The 21,465-nt window shown below is 41.8% G+C and overlaps 1 protein-coding gene across 1 annotated transcript; it reads right to left on the reverse strand.

The window, feature by feature from the left end:
* Window positions 1-2,045: 2,045 nt before the first annotated feature.
* Window positions 2,046-21,208, reverse strand: dnajc10 (DnaJ (Hsp40) homolog, subfamily C, member 10; the record flags this gene model as incomplete). The annotated part of the gene is made up of 24 exons (XM_083996052.1): window positions 2,046-2,391; window positions 3,103-3,210; window positions 3,378-3,500; window positions 3,961-4,108; window positions 4,919-4,972; window positions 5,064-5,197; window positions 5,336-5,430; window positions 6,027-6,087; window positions 6,182-6,283; window positions 6,430-6,546; window positions 8,555-8,682; window positions 9,099-9,213; window positions 9,460-9,567; window positions 9,701-9,790; window positions 9,927-9,992; window positions 11,442-11,507; window positions 17,287-17,330; window positions 17,614-17,691; window positions 17,818-17,911; window positions 18,929-19,060; window positions 19,293-19,375; window positions 19,924-19,974; window positions 20,056-20,221; window positions 20,960-21,208. 24 exons carry the CDS (start codon window positions 21,206-21,208, stop codon window positions 2,380-2,382), a joined length of 2,424 nt encoding a protein of 807 aa, XP_083852178.1. The 3' UTR covers window positions 2,046-2,379.
* Between the last annotated feature and the right edge of the window lie 257 nt (window positions 21,209-21,465).

Here is a 21,465-nt window from a genome sequence, read left to right on the forward strand (position 1 = left end):
ATGCCGTTCTCTCTCCTCATTGGATAAAGGTTGTAGGATACAAGGAAAGTTTTCTCCTCAGCAGAGCAGAGCAGAGTGACTGACAGACCCGTGTTTCAGACCAAACACTCTATGTAAGTGATTGCTGTCGGAAGATATAACTATTTAAGACTTATATTAACACAAACATTCCGCTTACTTCTGCTTTAACTTGGAAGAGAAAAACATGGATGCCTGAGATAAGTCATATTGTGGGTGAACACGAAAATTATACGCAGCAGAAATGTATATTTATTTTGGAAGCAGCAGATAAAGATGTGAAAACATTGTCAAAAAACTTTTGTTTCCGTTCGGTAGAGGGTCGCCATGTTTCATTGCTGTCCGTCAGGTCAGAAAGTCGGAGCTCTGAGATGATACCCGAATTTTCAACCTGTAATTTCTGAGTTTGACGCCATTCAATTCATTTTTCACAACTCCGAGCTCTTTTTTTCTGAGTTGTGAGTTGTCTTGAACGCAGCATAAGAGTTCAGAAATGTTATGTTGGCAAAGCAAGGTAGCAAATAGCAGCAAGCTTGTGCACTGTTCCCACTTTTTTGGTCACTGGGAATGTACAGAAAGATTTTTCATTTTAATAAAATACTGTCTAATTTAGATGATGAATCATTCATGAAACAATTAAGGATCCGAGTCCATACATTTTACAGTTTTATAACCTTGGGTGTTTGATACGACTCCTGCACGCAAATCCCAAAGAACATGAGTCACTAGTTAGTGATGCTTGTTGTTTTAACAAAATAAAAGCCACATTAAGTGTTTCCCCTTGGACTAACTAGTGTGCACTGCTGCTGAGAAAAATAATTCACACACACATTTTGTATCAGGCTTGAACTCGGTGAGCAGCAGCTTTAAGTTCAGTCTGTTTCAGGTTCGAGCAGCAGCAGATGAACCTTAACCCAAACAATAGTGGACATCCTTGTCCTCCGTCCATAACAACAGTGTGAGACACATTAAATGTCTTCAGGGCTGGACACTCTGCAGCCCGACTGGACATCAGTGTGACAGCAGTAGGAGACTCCTCATGTTTCTCCCTGTTTCCTGCCGAGCTCCCAGAGGAACAGGTGAGATACGGAGCAACACTGACACCTGTTGGTCAAACTGGAGAAACACAACCGTTCAACACAACCAAGACAACCAACACAACCACGGCCACTGGAGAAACTCACCTGAGGAGCTGTGGCCAGGTGAACTAAGGAGAACTGAGACTGGTTTAAACTTTGAAAAGGGTCACAGTAAAACTGATCAGTTTCCTGTTTACTGTAGCTTGACAGATGTTAAATGATTTAAAAATAATAATAATTTAGAAAGACGATCACTTGAATTTCAGCTTCCCTTGCACTGTGTTGTATAAAACAATGTTTTTGGCCTTTCAACCAAAGTTCAATAACCTGAGATTACATCTCTTCCTCATTATAAATATACTGAGTAGCCTATCATAAACAGCTGAACACAAAATGTTCTTCACTTCAGTTTCAAACAAAACACTGAGAGAAACCCTCCTCCATCAATGTGAAAACAACCTCAAATTCTGCAATGCCAATCAATACATCTATCACTTAAAAGGAAGAAAATTAATCAGCATCTATTTGAATATTAGATTAGTCATTAAAGTCCTTTGAACTTCAGGAAATCGAGATTCCCATAAATATCCGATATAAAACCAGAAAATTGAGGAGAAACTAGAGAATATTTGGTATTTTTGGTTCAACAGTGAACCCAATATCAAAACAGTTGCCCATTAATTTTCTATCAATTAAGTCATTGATGAATTGACCAATCGTTTTAATGTTATGTGACATCTGAGGTCTGATTAATTTACTTTGGGATCTATAACAACTAGTCCTACTAAGAAATCTAATAAAAAAGTAGAATGCAGTTCAGGTTATAATTGATGCGACTGTTTAAATGTTTTAACAGAAACACACCATTTTATTCCGAAAGTCCAACAGTGTCTACATGAACAATAAAATACAACACTATGTCAACGTCCGATTGTGTGTGTGTGTGCATGTGCGTGTTGTGCATGTGCGTGTCAGTAACATGTTCACTATTCAAGTGTCCCACAGTTTTACTTCATAGAGTAAATACGAACGATGGAGACCAAATAAAAACAAATAAAAATAAGAACAAAAATAAAAACAAGGCAGAAGTGTCCGGTACATTCAACAGCACAGCAGCAGCAGCAGGTAACGGTCAGTGTCCTTCTGTCCGTCTGCGTTACAGCTGCGGTTTCTTCCAGGAGTGTCTGTCGACCAATCACGAAGCTTGGTCCAATCAAATCCGCTTCTGTCGCTCCCTGACCAATCAGATTGCAGGTCGTTTTTCCTTTTTTTTCCCTTCCCCTCAGAGCTCGTCCTGCAGAGAGAGATGAATACAAGACGTCAGACTCTTCCTCACCAGGCATATCCAGATTAACCCTCCTGTTAACCTATCTGTTCCCTTCCTCCATCCTTCCTTCCTTCCTTCCTTCTTCTTCCTTCCTCTTTTGATCCAATTGACCTGATCTGTTCCCTCTCCCTCCATCCTTCTTTCCACCCTTCTTTTCCTTCTTCCTTCCTTGAACAAATCTGTTCCCTCCCTCCATCTTTCTTTCCACAATCCTTTTCCCCTTCCTTCCTTCCTTCCTTCTTTCTTTCTTCCTTGAACGAATCTGTTCCCTCCCTTCCTTCCTTTTTGGCCCAATTAACCCAATCTGTTCCCTCCCTCCTTCTATCTTTCCTTCTTTCCACAATCATTTTCCCCCTCCCTTCCTTCTTTCCCTTCCTTCCTTCCTTCTTTCTTTTTGACCCAATTGACCCAATCTGTTCCCTCCCTCCTTCTATCTCTCCTTCCTTTTCCCCTTCCTTCTTTCCTCCCAACTTTCCCTTTGTCCTTCCTTCCTTCCTTCCCTTCGTCCTTACTTCTTCCTTCCTTTTTGACCCAATCTGTTCCCTTCCTCCTATCTTTCCTTCGTTTTTCCCTTCCTTCCTTCCTTCCTTCCTTCCTTCCTTCCTTCCTTCCTTCCTTCCTTCCTTCCTTCCTTGACCCAGGAGGAGTAAATATGAAGTTGACTCATATTTACTGTACCTTTCGTGTGCTGTGTAACCGTGGCGACAGCTGCTGTAGCCGCTGTTGGATGGTGTCGGCGATCACGCTAGCCTCCCGGCTGTTGATGTATTCCCCACTGTGCTCATGCTGTTAAAACACATTAAATAACACATTACATCACATTAAACACAAAAGATAAGCTTTTATTTTGAAGGAGCCACAGAAAATGCAGCATATTTATTTCAGAAAAAATTCAGACATTCAGAGTACACTTCCAAGTGTGTGTGTGTGTGTGTTTGTGTGTGTGTGCTCACCCTCCTCGTCCCCCTGTATGGGTAGAATCTGACGGTGGGGTAGGCGGTGATTCCCGCTGATTGACAGGTCTGATAATGAGCCTGACAGTCCACCTTCCCCGCCCGGACCTCCCCCTTCAGCATCTGTCAGTCAAACCAACAATTTCTCTTTTAACAACACTGCAAAAAGTCCAAATCTTTCCAAGAATATTTGTCTTATTTCTTGTCAAAATGTCTCATTTCTAGTCAAAACTAATCTCTTTCCACTTTAAATAAGACGCATCATCTAAAAATGAACTTGTTTTTAGATCATTTTCATTTGTTTCAATCATATTTTCACTCTAAATGAGTAGAAAAATCTGCCAGTGAAAGGAAGTTTTTTGTGCTTGTAATAAGGAAGAAAAACTTGCTCCACTATCAGATTTTTCTACTTATTTCAAATGAAAATAGACTTGAAATAAGTCAAAAGTGTCTAAAAACAAGCTACTTTTTCAATCAGCTTGTGTTTATGTCAGAGTCCGGTGCAGAGTCGGACTTCGACAGACAGGAAGGAACCCACAGAATAAGAAGCTGCTGGGTAAAACGATGCATTTAGTTGTCTCACCCGAGCCAGAACCTCAAACTCCGGGGCGAAGTGCTGACAGGGTCCGCACCAGGGGGCGTAGAAGTCCAGGACCCAGTGATCCTGACCCGACAGAACCAGAGACCTGAACGAGTCCGGGTTCAGGTCCACAGACGCCCGGGGTAAAGAACTGGACTCACAACGAGACACAGACACGTGAGTTAGGCCACAGCAAGGAGGGAAGCTCTGTATACTACCTACTGTTGTAACATGTTATGTCAAAATGTCATAAGTAAAAGAAAATGTTATGTCAAAATGTAAAAAGCAAAAGAAAAGAAAAGATTATGATGAAGATTTTATTCTGTGGGTAATGGGGGCGGGACTAGATAAGCTTTTGCTTCTCCCGCTTTCCCTTTCGGCCATGTGTATTGTATTACTTGAACTAAGATGAAGTGTGATAATGATGATTTAATTGACATGCCTGAAATAAATAAATAAATAAATAAAAGAAAGAAAGAAAGAAAAAAAAAAGAAATGAAGAAAGAAAGGAAGAAAAAAGAAAGAAAGAAAGAAAGAAAGAAAAAGAAAGAAAGGAATGAAGAAAGAAAGAAAAAAAGAAATGAAGGAAGAAAGAAGGAAAGAAAAACGAAATGAAGAAAGAAAGAAATGAAGAAAGAAAGAAAGAAAGAAAGAAAGAAAGAAAGAAAAGAAGAAAGAAAAAAGAAATGAAGGAAGAAAGAAGGAAATGAAGAAAGAAAGAAAGAAATTAAAGAAAGAAAGAAAGAAAGAAAGAAGGAAGGAAAAAAGAAATGAATGAAAGAAAGAAAGAAAGAAAGAAAAAAGAAAGAAGCGAAGAAAGAAAGAAAAAAGAAATGAAGAAAGAAAAAAAGAAATGAAAGAAAGAAAGAAAGAAAAAAGAAATGAAGAAAGAAAGAAAGAAAAAAGAAATGAAGAAAGAAAGACAGAAAGGACAGAATAAACAAAGAACCAACAGTCTCACCTGAGCGCCCACATCCTCAGTGAGTGGGAGTCTCTGTGCCAGCCGTTATAAGCTCTGCAGAGACACGGATCAATACTGATCAGGATCAATAACCACACATCATGTAAACCAAGTGTAAACAGTGTGTCGTTGTGGACCGACGTACGTGAAGCGGTCCGGTTGGTGGGCGTTGCCTGGATACAGCCGTAGCTCTGGATACGCCCTCACGCCCTGAGACTGACAGAACGACTGGAACCGCTGGCAGTCGACGGAGCCGACCAGGATCTGACCGGACAACATCTGGACACACACACACACACACACAACTCGTGTTTTTATTCCTGTGTTTCTTTTGTACATTTAATGATATAAAACACTTTTATTTTGTATCTGTGAATATATGTCTATATAAATAAATGTTGACTTCGTCCGACTCACCCGGGCCATTCGTCTCCACTCAGGCATCAGAGCCTGACAGGGACCGCACCACGGAGCGTAGAAATCCACCGCCCAGATCTGTCCATCGGCTCGACCTGAGGAGAGGAGGAGGAGGAGGAGGAGGAGGAGGAGGAGGAGGAGGAGGAGGAGGAGGAGGAGGAGCAGGAGGAGGAGGAGGAGGAGGAGGAGGAGGAGGAAGAAGAGGAGTCATGTCTTCACTTGAGCTGCAAATAACAAACTACTGTTTGGTGAACTGATGTATTTATATAGTTTATCACAATAGGTTAAATTGTATTTCTGTACATACATTTGTATGTTTATGTAAATGTATTAAAAGCTTGTGACTTAAGTACGTCTATGTATTTGAAGTACAACAGCGCCCTCTAGTGAGCACAGAGAAAACCTACAAATGGATTTTAGACTGTTTTGGCGTTGATTGGATTCAATTTAATGGACTTAATAAAAATGAACTCAATTCCCATACATGAGGAACTTCTTAAATATATGGATGCAAACAAGAAACTGCTCAAAAGAAACAAATGAACTGGAATTAAAAAACAAAACAGAACAAAAAACTCGGATTAACTCATTGTTCCATGTTCATCTGAGCTTTTTTCTTCTCTCTTTATAAACAGGAATAAACCAATACAAATAAAGCTTCTTTTTTACAGTTTCTCCTGTTTTTTTTTACCTTTGACTCTCTCGGCGAAGCTGGACGGGTCGAGGACGAGCACGGACGGGTTGACCAGGTCCTGCAGACACAGACAGAGGTCAGAGGTCAGAGGTCAGAAGTCAGGTGTTTGTTTGACCTCTGACCTCCAGGTGAGTGAGACGACGTCATCGTACCTGTATGAACTCCAGGATGCCGTCGGCTGAGTGCTGCCCCTCGTACTCGTGCACAGAGGAGCCGTTGAAGATGACGGTGGTCGGGTACGCCTGGATGTTATACTGTTATACACAGAGAGGAGAGGAGAGGAGAGGAGGAGGAGGAGGAGGAGGAGGAAGAAGGAGAAGATGATTAGATGTTATCCACCCGTCTCCACCTCATTCATAATGGTTCAGTCCAACAGTCCAGAGTGGCGCGGAGCCGTTACCATGGAGCAGAGGTCGTGGTGGATGGTACAGTCCAGAGTCCCAAACTTCATCTGTCCGGCCAACTGGATGGAGGCTTTCCTCAGCTCAGGCAGCAGCGCTCGGCACGGAGGACACCACTACACACACACACACACACACACCTGTTTAACATCTGTACTTAAGTCAATTCAAAATCATTAAATAAATATAAAGACAAGGTAAATTAGTTTCTTGTGTCATCGTTGCCATTTTTGTTTTGATTGTCATGTGAAAGACAAAAATCTACTGTTCATGAATCTACGAGTCCTTTTTCTTCTTTTCTTCTCTTTCACCCAACCACCCCCCCGCTAGGGATGTCACGATTACTTGTTTTCACAATTAATCGTCGTATTAAATTAAACGGCACAATTAATTAATCGTAAAAATTTCTAAATACCGTCACTTTCCTAAAAAGATGATGTTGGAACCATATTGGCATATGTGCAGAAAAATAAAGGTAAATGCAGCGATACTGGTCCATTTAACTAACGTAACATTGAATTGGTAGGAATTTAAATGTTAGCGTGTCATTTTTAATTTAAAAAAAGCAAAATAAAACAGAAAACGATTAAAATAAACGCAAAAATTTGGTATAGATGACAATTTATTATCTGAATATTTCAAACACTTCCCCTGGGGATTAAGAATTGGTCCTATATTAATAGATACTTGAAATATTTTGTGTAAACAATGAGTAATGTAATTATATTTTGACTAATTAGATTTTACACATTCATAGTGTTGTGAATTAATTAATGCATAATAATGGTGATAATCGTAAGACCGTGATTATTTCTCTGAAAATCATCGTGTCAAGAAAATGTGTAATCGTGACATCCCTATTTCTTTCTCATAATTTTTTACTTTCTTTTGTCTTTTCTTCTCTTTTTAAGGAACTACAACACGTCTACAGACTGAGACTTTAAACGCCTCACGTGTTCACTCACTTCTCTAGTCTCAGGGTTACAGCTCTCACAGATCGAAGTTCAACAGGAAACTCACTCAGATCTGTGTCTGTACTGACGTGGAGCGAACTGTGTGTGTGTGTGTGTGTGTGTGTGTGTGTGTGTGTGTGTGTGTGTGTGTGTGTGTGTGTGTGTGTGTGTGTGTGTGTGTGTGTGTGTGTGTGTGTGTCACTGTGTGTTTTAGGGGTGTCGCTCCATCTCGGCCCTGAAGGTAAACACATCGGGCAGCGAGACGTGAAATGTAAAACAATCTGAAGTGAAGCCGATCAGCTGTGACGTGGTGGTTTCCTCCTGTTGACTCATCAGCAGCAGCTCCTGTTCTGTTTCTGAGCTTCACTGCTGAATCTGAGAGTGTCTGTTAAAGGGATAGTTCAACATTTTGGCAAATTGGCCCATTGCCATAATCCCTATAGTCATAGCAGTAGGTTCGTTACCTTTAATTGTCAGTGCAAGCTATTGTTAGAACGGCGGAGCAGAGCCGTGAGCTGCTCAGAGCTACGCTACGGAGGCTAATGGGATTTCTTGGTTTCCCTCATCAAACTCAATCAAATACACAATCCAACAACTCCACAACGCTCTGGTGGACAAGTTGTGAGCTGCACATTCACCACACTATGAGATAATAACACAACGTTACCACACAGAGTTGTTTTAGAGGTAAATGCAGAAACTGCTTGATGAAAAACTGTCCCTGAAGGCAACGTGCATCAGCGGTTTTGCATGAATTTCCCTCTAGAACAACTCTGTCTGGTAACGTTGTGTTATTATCTCATAGCGTGGTGAATGTGCAGGTCACAACTTGTCCACCAGAGCGTTGTGGAGTTGTTGGATTGTGTATTTGATGAGTTTGATGAGGGAAACCAAGAAATCCCATGAGCCTCCGTAGCGTAGCTCTGAGCAGCTCACGGCTCTGCTCCGCTGTTCTAAAAATAGCTTGCACCGACAATTAAAGGTAACAAACCTACTGCTATGACTACAGGGATTATGGCAATGGGACAATTTGCAAAAATGTTGAACTGTCCCTTTAAGAAGACTGGCGATGCATCTAGGTTCCTGAGGTTCATCATGTTTTTTGAACAGGTGTAGGGACTGAGACAGGTAGAGAGAAACGTCTTAACGTGTCAATGAGCTCGTTACGAACCGGAGCGAAGAAGTCGACGAGCCACGGCTCCTTCCTGTCCGAGGGGAAGTTGTCGGGTCTCAGAGTCGTGACGTGAGCTCGAACGCTGTCCCTCGCAAAAGCCACGATGTTGTACAGCACGTCTTTACCTGCAGGTCAGACACAGAGGGAGAGGAGGAACAATCAGCCAGAGGATCAAGATGTGAAGCGACCAATCACGAAGCAGAAGCTTTTCTCATCGGCATAATTTCTTTAATTTGTTTTCCTTCATCTGCTGAAAGAGTAAGCTCATTATCTTTAAGTGTGGAATAAAATAAAACATCTAAAGACTTTCTTTTGCTTATTTTTTACTTTTTATAAACCAGACAATCAGTTGATTCATCAAGAAAACAACTGACAACAAACTACAATACAACATGACGGCTGTGCACATCAGGTTTGTTGAGGAAGAGACATGGCTGATGAGTTGTGTAGTACGGTGTGTATTATGGTGTGTAGTACAGTGTGTAGTACAGTGTGTATTATGGTGTGTAGTACAGTGTGTAGTACAGTGTGTACTACTGACCGTGGTGGATCTCAAAGTCGTGGATCCCCAGCCCCTTGAACACGGCCACACACGGTTTATTGATGTAGAGCGACTGACACAACTCTGAGTCGGCTGAACAGTCGACCCTGCCCACCTGAGGAGAGACACACAGTCAGACACAGAGAGAGACACAGACATAGAGAGAGACAGACAGAGCGACAGACAGACAGAAACAGAGCGAGAGACAGACAGATATTCATTTTCATTCATTTCTTTATTTCAGACCCAAGGGGATCCATATCGCCATAAAAGCACAATAAAATAATAAAAGAAAGACAGAATAAGAGTAAAATAGGAAAAAGAAAAATAGGAAAAAGACAGACAGTCAGACAGTGGGTACCTGGATGTGGTCGTTCCTGAGAGACGCCTGCAGCTTCTTGTACTCGTTGGAGGAGCTCTGGTCTCCCAACGTGAAACTGACCAACCAGCGGTGATGAGCCAACTTCCTCTGAGAAGACACACACACACACACACATCACTGAGCACACTGCTGTACTACCTGTGTGTGTGTGTGTGTGTGTGTGTGTGTGTGTGTGTGTGTGTGTGTGTGTGTGTGCGTGTGTGCGTGTGTGTGTGTGTACCTCGAAGTTGTCCCCGGTCAGCTGCTCCAGGTCCGGCAGGTGTTTGATGACCTGAGAGTAAACCTCTTTACCGTCCAGAGCCTTGATCCACTGAAAACACAAGCACAGTGAAGTCAGTACTGCAGTTACACACAGTACAGTACCACTACAGCACACACAGTAATACTACACACACACACACACACACACAGAGTAGTACAGTACAGCGGTGAGCTCTGATTCTCACCAGGACGCTGCCTTGTTCATCCAGGGAACTTCCAGGAGGAAACAAAGCAGTGGCTCCACTGGTCACCTGCAACATGGGAGACTGCTTTAACAACTTTAACTTGTACTAATATTACTACTTTCTTTTTTTTTTTTAGCAATATTTTTATTCATTCTTTAACTTTTACAAGTAAAGAGTGAATACATAATGTGGTTCAGAGGAATGAGAAGTAAAACAAGCAGACAAACGAACAGAACAAGACAAATTAAAAACAAACAAACCAAAAAAAACAACAACCGTCAGCTCAGATCTAGCTATATAAATAACATGTGGGGTTACAGTAAAAAAAATGTAAATAAAATGCATGGTATGAGCAGTCAAGAAAATCCCTGCAACATTATATTAGAGACACCGGGCTCTACATAGTTCAAATAGGGCTCCCAGACTTTATAGAATTGGTCTGTTTTTAAATGTAATATGCATGTAAGATATTCTAAGGGCACTAGATCAAACACTACTCCTTGCCAGCCTTTAACAGTTGGTACCCTTTCATTGATCCATTGTAACAAAATATTCTTCCTCGCTGCATAAGTAAGAATACAATACAGCCTCTTATTATGTTTTGATATTAAACGTCCTAATATTACTACTACTACAAATACTACAACTGTGTAACTAGTATTTCTTCTAGGCTTTGACAAACAAACAAACAAACATCCACCTCCATCCTGATGATTTACAGGGTTCAGACACATCTTAACCGACACATTTCCATGACTTTTCCCTGATTTGGCAGCAGGTTTCCATAGCTACACATGACCCATAAACTGTCAATGTACAGTACAAATAAAAAATAGGAATAAAACTATGTAAAAAAAAATAAATAAAAAAAATCATCATCTTGATAGCTAGTTGTAGTTTCAGATACTGTTGTAGGATGTTGTCACTCGATCCGACCTACAAGTCTTCAGTCTACCTGACCAGAACAGAGGCCGACTGATCAGATGGATTCGTTTTTTCGATACAAATTTTTTATTCATGGATTTTAAATTAACTTAATTACTAAGTGAGAAACTTTTGGGGTGTAAAACAAATGAACTGTGGATTCATCTCCTCTATTGGCAGCAGGCAATGCTGAGTAATGTCAAAATCTTTACAAGAATATTTGTCTTATTTCTTGTCAAAATGTCTCATTTCTAGTCAAAACTAATCTCTTTCCACTTAAAATAAGACTCATCACCTAAAAATTAACTTGTTTTTAGATAATTTTCACTTGTTTCAAACTAATTTTCACTTGAAATAAGTAGAAAAATCTGTCAGTGAAAGGAGGTTTTTTGTGCTTGTAATAAGAAAGAAAATCTGCTTGAAATAAGTAAAAAGTGTCTAAAAACAAGCTACTTTTTAATGTGATGAGTCTTATTTTAAGTATAATGAGATTTTTTTTTTTTACTAGAAATGACATTTTGACTAGAAATAAAACAAATAGTCTTCGTCTAGTAGTACAGTTACAGTAGTAGTAGTATTAGAGGCACTTACATGGAAGCTTTCACAGAGCTGCTCCTGTGTGGTGCACTCCATCCAGCCCACTTTAACCAGACCGTCCTGTAAATAGACAAACAACCACACAGAGCGGTTATTAGCATTATTATAATTATTATTATCATTATTTATCTGTCTCTCTATCTATATGCAGGGATGCAAACGGGTCAGGACCAAAAAAGAGAGGAATTGTCTGGCGGGGGGGGGGGGGGGGGGGGCTCACCATTAACAATATCACAGAAAAGTCAGTTTCCAGTAGTTCAACCCCAACCAAGTATTGAGTGCATATAGATGGACAGTTTTCAGAAGGCCAACATTTCTAGATTAAAAATGCTTTAAAAAAATAAAAACCATTGCAATATTTCAATTTTGGAGATACTGATTTTTAAGTCTTCACTGAATGTTAGTCATAATTATTACTATTAAAATAAAATAAAATAATAAAATAAAGATTTAACATCCCATTCAGTGTGTAATGGACATATAGGCCTATATAATGTGTTAGTTTCACTTTAATTGAACACATTCTACATCGCGGAGGCGACGTCTCTCCTTCACCTCTGAAACGGGGCAGAGCTCCGTGGGAGACACCTGCCTGACACAGCAACGGACATGCACGGGGGGAAACGGCGGCGCCGTCGCACCGACTGCACGCGGATACGCGCCGCTTTGGGTAACGAGCGCGCACGTCGCGTCTACATTGGAGGTGAATAGGAAGGCTGTTACCAGTATAATCAGAGACCATGAATGAGTTGTCGCACACACTGAGGTGAGCAGCAGAGCGGCCGCACCGTGACCACGGTCCGCTCCAGCCTGGTGTCCCCATTACGCACCACGCGTCTTTTCAGTCACTTGTCCAAGTTCTCCTTTACTGTTTTTTTTTTTGAGACAACACTCATTCTCTCTGTCTCTTTTACCGGCGGTGTCAGCTGATGTGCACATCTGCAGCAACCCAAACAAATGCACATGTTACTGTTGACTGGCTCTATTCCAGCCACATGATTGGTTCGGCGCGGTGGAAATCTCATTATCATTGGTTATTTGTATTGTCTGCCAAAACATGGATGAATGAATGAAACCTATCGACCACGTGACGTCTCATATTTCTATCGAGGAAAAGTTATTTCACAATTTATAGACACAACACCGACAAGCACCGAGAGCCGCATGTTGCAGTAATGTTATATAGGCTATAAAAAAAATAATCCGCAAATAATAAGCCGACGAAAAGGTGCAACTTGCCACTTAACTTCTTGTCGATGTATTATTTGCGGGGGCTTTCGGGGGATCTGCTGACGGTGGAGGATCTGGGACTGATTCACTGTGGACCACCACCAGTCTGATCAGGTCCATCACAGCACAGCAGCTGCAGCACTGCCCCGCTGTCACATGACGCATATCAGCGCAATCTGTTTACATTAAACCGACATCAGGAGAATAATGAGAATTATGATTAAAAATATATAGGATTTGTTTCGAATTTTGGCCCCTGGATCATGATTTTTTTGGGCGCATTCTTGGTAAAAAAAAAAAAAAAAAAAATCCTCTAAAAAAAAAAAAGACAGTTGGGATGCATAATGTGTCTCATAACAGTATACTGTGCGTCACGTTATCGTCCCCCCCCCTCTGTACTGAGCTGGCCGGTACTGGGTATAGCGTCCTGCTGATCACCGCGCTGAGGCACCGGCCGGTCTGAGCTGCGTTCATGTGCCGACTTTAAAACTCTCCAGTCAGTGACCTGGTGGCGGCTGCAGCGACCGTCCACGGCTTAGTGGTGTTTTATTCTAGGGGTCGGTGGTGTTTTATTCTAGGGGTCGGTGGTGGCTCCACGGTGAGGGGGGGGCAGCTTCTGCTCACCTGACTCTGTGCAGCTTCTTCATTAAATCCAAACAAACAGTCCGACACAGCGACGCGCTGCTCCTCTTTGACTAAAGTCTCTGTAGCTCATCAGCCCGGAACTCGCCGTCATGGATCAGAAGCGACGGCGGCGTTTGGCCTCAGTGTCTCGGACTTCCAGAGCAGCTACAGCGCAGCGTTGTGACCTCAACCATGGTTGGTGAGAGCAGAAATGTTGTTGTAGGCCTGTGCATATTCTCATTTGTCCAGGTCATATTTCAAAGGAGGTTAAATCGAAAGCAACTGGACTTATACTGAGTCTCCACACCAGATAGTTGGACCAGTCCCAGCCTGGTCAGATGCTACATGAACTGATGAAGCCTCATGGATGAGAGGTGAAACGTCTTCCTAGACCAATAACTAAGTCCAGTTGAACCTCCTTTGAAAAAAAAAAAAAAGTTGTTGGCGGGCTCGTGAATTTTTTTTTTGACACGAGTCAAACGAGCGATAAATCGCGTATCTCGCGTTTGGTCGCGCGTCACAACTCGAGCGAAAAAAAAGCGTTCCTCGTGTTTCGATGAAAAGGACGAAGACGCGAAGGTCCCGTCGCACAAAAAGAATCGCGTGTAGCGTCGCAAAAAAAAAAAAGTCGCGTATACCGCGTCTCGCGCCTAATCGCGTCTCGCGCCTAATCGCGTCTTTGCGTCACGGCCTTTTACACCGCGGACGTAACGAATAAACGGTGACGTGTGAACGAACAACATAGAACAGGACCAGACGTGCGTTGTTTCCTCTTTTCACCTACAGCTCCACTCTCCCTTACTTACACGAACTAGCCTACTGTTATTGTTGAGAGCAGAGAATTGTGGGATTTGTAGTTTTGGACCAATCGCAGGTTGTGCTCTTTCGTTCACACGTCTTTTTTTTTTTTAGGGGCAAATGCGAGTGAAATGCTCGCCCATGGTGGGCATAAGAAAATTTAAGACCTGTCTAAAATTATTTAAGACTTGAACACAATAATTCAACAAATTTAAGACATTTTAACTCATTGAGTGCCGCGCTCCTTTCCAAAGTTTTAGTCAAGTGTACCGGCAATTTAGACCATTTTTGACTTTTTATGTAGAACCATAGTGTATTCTATATTATTGCCACCAACACATACTGTAGCTCAATTGAAAGGTTTAACTTTATGCTTCAAATGACCACAAACCGTTTGTTTCTACGTGCCTCCGTTCCTGAGAAAAGTCAAGCTAAACATGGCTGGGTTTCACCAAAATCCCTCCTTTTTTTCTAGAAAAGGAGATAGAGCGTCTTTTATGAAAGGTGCTCTGTTTGTGCCTATCGCTCTTCTCACACTCGTATTTCTGGATCAAAGGGCTCGTGTAAAATAAATATACACAACAATTGTTGTTCTATTCACAAAACCACCATCGGGGGCGGGGGGGGCGCCACTAAACAACAATAACACAGACGCACCGTGCCGTGTCACAGCCTCTCGCCGCGGAACGTGAGGGTCAGCCGGCCACAGCGGCTCGCGAACACCGGTCCCGCCGGTGGTCGCGGTCCTTCTGTGGTACGGGTCGGTGATGCCGGTCTGCTTTGGTCCAGAGACCATCAGATTTTACCGCGGGAGGACTTTGGGGAGGACACGGTGTTGCTCCAGATGAAGACCGGGCGGGACTGTCGGGGGGCTTCCTGTTTCTGCTCCGAGCAGCTGGAGCAGCAGAGCAGCAGCGGAGCAGCTGTGCTGCATCTGCATGCAGAACTCCGTTTGCAGAAGCTGAGTTATGATAAAAACTTCCACATCATGAGCTGTCATGTGACTTTGATCGTCATCTATTTCAGTTCTCCTCGTCGTAGAGTCCCCAAATTTACATATAATGTGTATTAAAGTGTCTATTTTCATAATTTAAAAAAAAAGCAAAAAACCAAAAAAATTTCGTTTTTGGCACTCAACGCATGGGAACGAAAAACGAGAAATTACATGGTTGGCACTCAATGAGTTAAGGCCTAAAAGTGTGTAATGTCCATACGTATAGCCTATATAATGTGTTAGTTTCACTTTAATTGAACACATTCTACATCGCGGAGGCGACGTCTCTCCTTCACCTCTGAAACGGGGCAGAGCTCCGTGGGAGACACCTGTCTGACACAGTAATGTACGTACCGACTGCACGCGGATACGCGCCGCTTTGGGTAACGAGCGCGCACGTCGCGCGTCAACATTGGAGGTCGGCAGTTATCAGTATGATCAGAAACCATGAATGAGTTCGCCTCAGTTTCACGTGATTGTCACTGTCAGCCTGTTAGAAAAACATTTTACTGACCCCAGCTGAGACGCTGAGACCCCCCCCCCCCCCCTCAAAACAAAAACTCTTCGGATCTGAATGATTCACACAAGTCACCTAATTGGTCATGAAAAAAGCGAGTTTCGCTTTTCGGCGCGCTGTTTGCATCCCTGTATATGAATTGATTCATAAAAAAGATGCACCTCAAACTGTTTTACAACAAGAAATGAAATGATACAAGCACCTCAGTGTCTCACCTGAACCACATGGACCTAGTCCTAACTGCAGCAGCCGTGGGTTCGAATCCCACCTACGGCCTCATGCTCAGTGTCATCCTCTCTCTCTCTTTCTCTCTGTGTCTCTCTCTGAGCTTCCTGTCTATCTCTCTCTGTCCCTGTCAGAATAAAAGGCATAGACGTTCCCCTGCACTGCTGGACAAATTACATAAAAGTGTGACGGGCAGCACAGTGAAAAACTAAACTGCTATGAAGCTGATACAACAGCACTTTATAATGTTAAATGTTACATTTAACTCATGTTTTAATCTGTAATTTATTTATTCATGGTACTTATGCATTGTATTATTTACTGTATTTGCATTTTTTATTGTATTCACTATATTTTATTCTATTCTTAAGCCTGACCAGGGACAAAGGCTGCTAATGAGCTGAAGCTAGACGTCTTATATACATCACATTTTCACATTTTCCGTGGCAATGTTGTATGTACAGCATCGTCCCTGTTAAATAAATATAATAAATAAATAACTCTCACAGCCAGAGCTTCATGTCTCTGCAGCAGGCAGACAGACAGACATGGATCTACAACTCGGAGCTGTGGGAGAGTAATCTAATTATCAGTGTCAAAAAATAGAAAAATGCCTGTGTGCAGCGATAGTCGAGGCGAAGGAATAAACTAGTTAAGAGGACCACAAATAGAAGGAACATAACGCACACTGGACTGGATTATGAGGAGGATCTTTTTTTATTTATTTCAGAGCAACGTGTTTCGCTTGTTGTTTATTCAGGCTCATACTCTGCCCAAGAAGTCAGAGGTTTTTAAAGGAAACAGTTCTCAGTCAATTTACATGATTAATTGAACAGGGAGGAAAGAATTTAACAGTCAAATATGAATGGCTGGGGAGAGTATGAGCCTGAAGAGGCCACAAGCGAAACGCGTTGCTCTGAAATAAATGAAAAAAAGATCCTCATAATCCAGTCCAGTGTGAAATACTGTATGTTCCCACTATGTGTGGTTCTCTTAAAGTTGTTCAGAAATGGCCGTTTGTCCTGTTTGTCTCGCCTCCTTTTACGAGTTTCCACGAGTTGCCGCACGAGTTTACCCGAGTGAGGAAAACGAATTTGATTGGTCGTTATCGAGCAGGCGGGATATTCAATGTTTGGGGCGAGACCGAGCTCGGTGTGTGTGTGTGTGTGTGTGTGTCTCAGACTTTTGATTGACAGATGACAAATCCAATATCAGTGGCTGATGAATCGTGGGCAACGTGACGTATAATCCGTGCACCTGCATTATCCAATGCGAAAAAAAACTACCACACTTTCATCCCGGATTTACTCAAAAATAGAATTTTGCACAAAGTTTGGGCTACATCGTCTGATAGATGAGTTATTACACTAATGTTAAGACCCACAGTGGGCTCAAATTCAATTTTCTTTTCTGAATACCTTTAACCAGCTAATTATCAGTGTGTTTCTCACCAACATTCCTGCCAACTTCTGTCTTGTTCTTGGCTCCAGGCAATCTGAAGGAGAGAGAGAGAGAGATGAGACGACGCAGCAGCTGCACATGACCAGACCGGCTCACTGTGTGGTAGAACATATCTGAGATTTCAGGTTTTCTTCCTAAACAGGAAGCAGATTGACAAGTCGCTATAGAGATATTATATAGGTGTGTGCAACATGTCACACATCAGACGTACGTAGAGGAACTTGTGCAGCTGCATGTTTCTGACGGTAAAGATGACATTTATTAAACACCTGCAGGTACGAACAGGTACGAACACGCCTCAAATGTGTGTGTTTTACCTCCGGTGTCGGAGCAGAAGGTGATGAGCCAGCCGAGGCCTGAGGAGAAGGCGCTCTCGATCTCATTGAACACGTTTCCTGTAGAAGAAGAAGACGAGGAAACACAGGTCAGGAGGTGTGTGAGCGCCGCAGAGCTCTGGGATCAGGTGTAGATGATGAAGATGAAGAAGAGGAGGAGGAGGAGGAGGAGGAGGAGGAGCTGACCCTGCCACAGCTGAGTGACGGTGGTGGTGATGAACTGCATGGAGAAGTGGACCAGGCTGTCTTTAGACCGCTCGCCGTTGAACTTCTCTGGTTTCTACAGAGGAAAACAAACAAAGAGTCAGTGAGAAGTAAACACGCTCTGATGCTGAGCTAACAGACGCCAGACCAGCGAGGGTAAAGAGACACAACACACAGGAAGTAATCCAACACTCATCAATTAACTGAGGGTTTTATCTGTTATTGGCAATGTTCAATACATGAGTGACTGTGGCTTTAATATCTGGTTTTATTATTGTTGCATTGATTCAGTGTTTGCATTTATGTGCAGTTCAGTATTTAACATTTACATTATAAGGATTATAATTAATCTTAGGGCTGCAACTAACGATTATTTTCATTATCGATTATTCTGTTGATTATTTAAACGATTAATCGATTAGTTGTTTGGTCAATAAAATGTTAAAAAATGTTGAAAAACATCAATCAGTGTTTCTAAAACCACCAGACGACGTCGTCCTCAAATGTCTTGTTTTGTCCACAAACCAAAGAGAGACTCGGTTTATTGCCATAAAGGAACAAAGAAACCAGAAATATTCACATTTAAGAAGCTGAAATCAGAGAATTTGGACTTTTTTTCTTAAAAAAAACCCAATTCAAACTGATTATTAGATTATCAAAATAGTTGACAATTAACTTAATAATCCATTATTTTTTGATTAATAAATTAATTGTTGCAGCTCTCAAAGGAAAAGAGACATTTGCAAAGATGTTTTACTTTGGTTTTAAAGTGACACATGTACAAACTTATCTATGCATGATCATTTCTATCTATCTATCTATCTGATAAGTATTGACTTCACATTGCTGATGAACTGTCATTGCAGGTTTATCCTGATTGTTGAGTTCTACTCTTATAAACATGGAGGTTGTTTCCAGTGTAAATATGGATTTTTAAAAACAAGCAGCAGAAAAAAACCTGACTAGATAGATAGATAGATAGATAGATAGATAGATAGATAGATAGATAGATAGATAGATAGATAGATAGATAGATAGATAGATAGATAGATAGATAGATAGATAGATAGATAGATAGACAGAGTGAACCCACCTGTCCGGCTCTGAAGATGAACAGACTGGGGTAACTGTTGATGCCTTTCCTCCTGCACAGGTGGTTGTTGTCTCCACAGTTCACCGCTCCGATCCGGATCACTCCGTCCATCTCCTTGGCAAACTCCCTCCACTGACACACACACACACACACACAGATAGATGGATGCTGTTTTATAATCCAGTGTCAAACATTATAAAATATAAAACGCAGCTTCAAAGGCAGAAGAAACCATCTGAGAGCTCTAAGTGAAAAGGGACGACAGTGAGAAACACACAGCTGTGTCCCGGGTGTGTAGTGTGTTTGGTGTGTGTGTTGAATACACAGGTGAGCTGCTGTGTTGTGTCATTTGGTGTTTTATTACCGTTGGAGCCAGTTGGTGACAGTGTGAGCATCGTGGGAAATAGAAATTAATGAACCAGATTTCTCCAGAGTTCACCGCCGCCTCTGAAACACACACACACACACACACATCCATTAAAGTTGTATTCAGTCACTGCTAGGCTGATGTTTGCAGAAAACTAGAGTAGAGCTGCAACGATTAATCGATTAAGCGAACAATAATCAATTATTAAATTAATCATCAGCTATTTTGATAATCTAATAATCAGTTTGAGTAGTTTTTCTAACATAAAAAAGTCAAAATTCTCTGATTTCAGCTTCTTAACTGTGAATATTTCTGGTTTCTTTGTTCCTTTGTGACAATAAACTGAGTCTCTCTTTGGTTTGTGGACAAAACAAGACATTTAAGGACGTCATCTGGTGGTTTGAGAAACACTGATTGACATTGTTTAATATTTTATTGACCAAACAACTAATCCGATTAATCGTTTAAATAACTAACATATTAATCGATAATGAAAATACTAGTTAGTTGCAGCGCTAAACTAGACATTTAAAAAAAAAAAACACTTCTTCACTGTTAATTCGTATTTCTTTTACCCCAAAAAAAGAGAAAAATAAAAGTAAAAGTGGAAAAGTGTTTAGTGTCTTACCAAAGTCTCCGCTGTCCAGTGTGATTATCTCCAAGTCATCGTCATAGATACCTGAACACAGACAGATTTATTTAAAGACTTCCTCTCAGTCAAATCATCATCACCATGGTTACATACTATGTCAGGCTGTACCGAAGTCGTAGCGGTAGTAGTTCCAGCTCTCGTAGCGTCCTCCCTGCTGCTGCTCGTCCAGCCCCTTCTCTCCGTACTTGTCGTATTTCTTCCTGAGGTCTTCGTCCTTCAGGACCTCGTAGGCTCGGTTCACCGTCACGAACTTGTCGTGGGCCGACGGGTCGCCCTGCAGCGCAACGTTTGGATGCAGAGTTCAGGGTTTTTGTGCCCTTTCTTTTTTTTTTTTTTTGAACAAATCTTTTAAAATAGTATGAATAATCCTTAATATTGGGATGAAAACCCATGAAACCCAAAAGGGCTTAAATGAAAACCTCACCCAAGAAGAGCATATTCAAAAACCAAATTTGTTACAAGTAAAGACAAAAAAAAGGGAATAATTAAAGGGACAATGAGGAGTTTTGGAAAAGCAAAGTGTTTTCACACTACATTTATGAGCCTCCGTGCACCGTGAAATTCTTTGACCGGCGCAAGACAGACTCATGTTTTCATTCATCAAGAATTAAAGTCAGAGGTTGGAAGACGATCACATACCGTCGTAGTTCCGACCATAAACGGCGATTCGGCGATAACGATAGAGACAAAACGATATATTTATCTAAAATGGGCCCATTAACAAGTGTGGGTAGCGTAGATTCATCCACATTAATATGATACTTTTTTATTGTCGTGGAATTTTTTGTTCTGCCGATGGAGAAACTCCTCGTTGTCCCTTTAAATGATAACGAAAAGTGATTATACAGTGAGTGAATATAGGAAAGAAAGGGAAAAAATACATACATGAATGAATAATGCAAAACAATAATGATAAATGTAATAATGAGAAGAAAAAAAAACATGACACAAGTTTCATCTGTTTTTTTTGTTTTTTTTAAACCAGTTATTCAGTTTTCTCAGAGTAACTCACGGGGTTTTTGTCGGGGTGCATGGTGAGCGCCAGCTTCTTGAAGGCGCGGCGGATCTCCCGGGTGGTGGCCTCCCTGTTGACCCCCAGCAGAGCGTAGTAGTCCTGGCTCTCGGCCCAGACCGCCACCAGCAGGCTGACGGCCACCAGCACCAGCAGCAGTAGCCGCGGCGACGACGAGGGCGACGGTGTCGACGGCGTCGTGACCCGGACAGGATGGGACCGCTGCTGAACGACAACCCTGCGCTCCATCACCACTAGTCCTCCCAGTGCCACCACACAACGAGCAGCTACAACCAGAGCAGCTGAAACACACAGACACACACACTTTGAAAAGCAGAAACAACATCAGAGACATTTTACAACCGTGTCGTGGCTCAGAGCAAAGGAGGAGTCACTGTGGCCCCGACATTCCCACTTTATGGCCCCTAATGATACTAACAACAGTTAAAGGGATAGTTTGCAAATTGGCCCATTGCCATAATCCCTATAGTCATAGCAGTAGGTTG

This window comes from Trachurus trachurus, assembly GCF_905171665.1.
Source record: "Trachurus trachurus genome assembly, chromosome: 21".
NCBI lineage: Eukaryota > Metazoa > Chordata > Actinopteri > Carangiformes > Carangidae > Trachurus > Trachurus trachurus.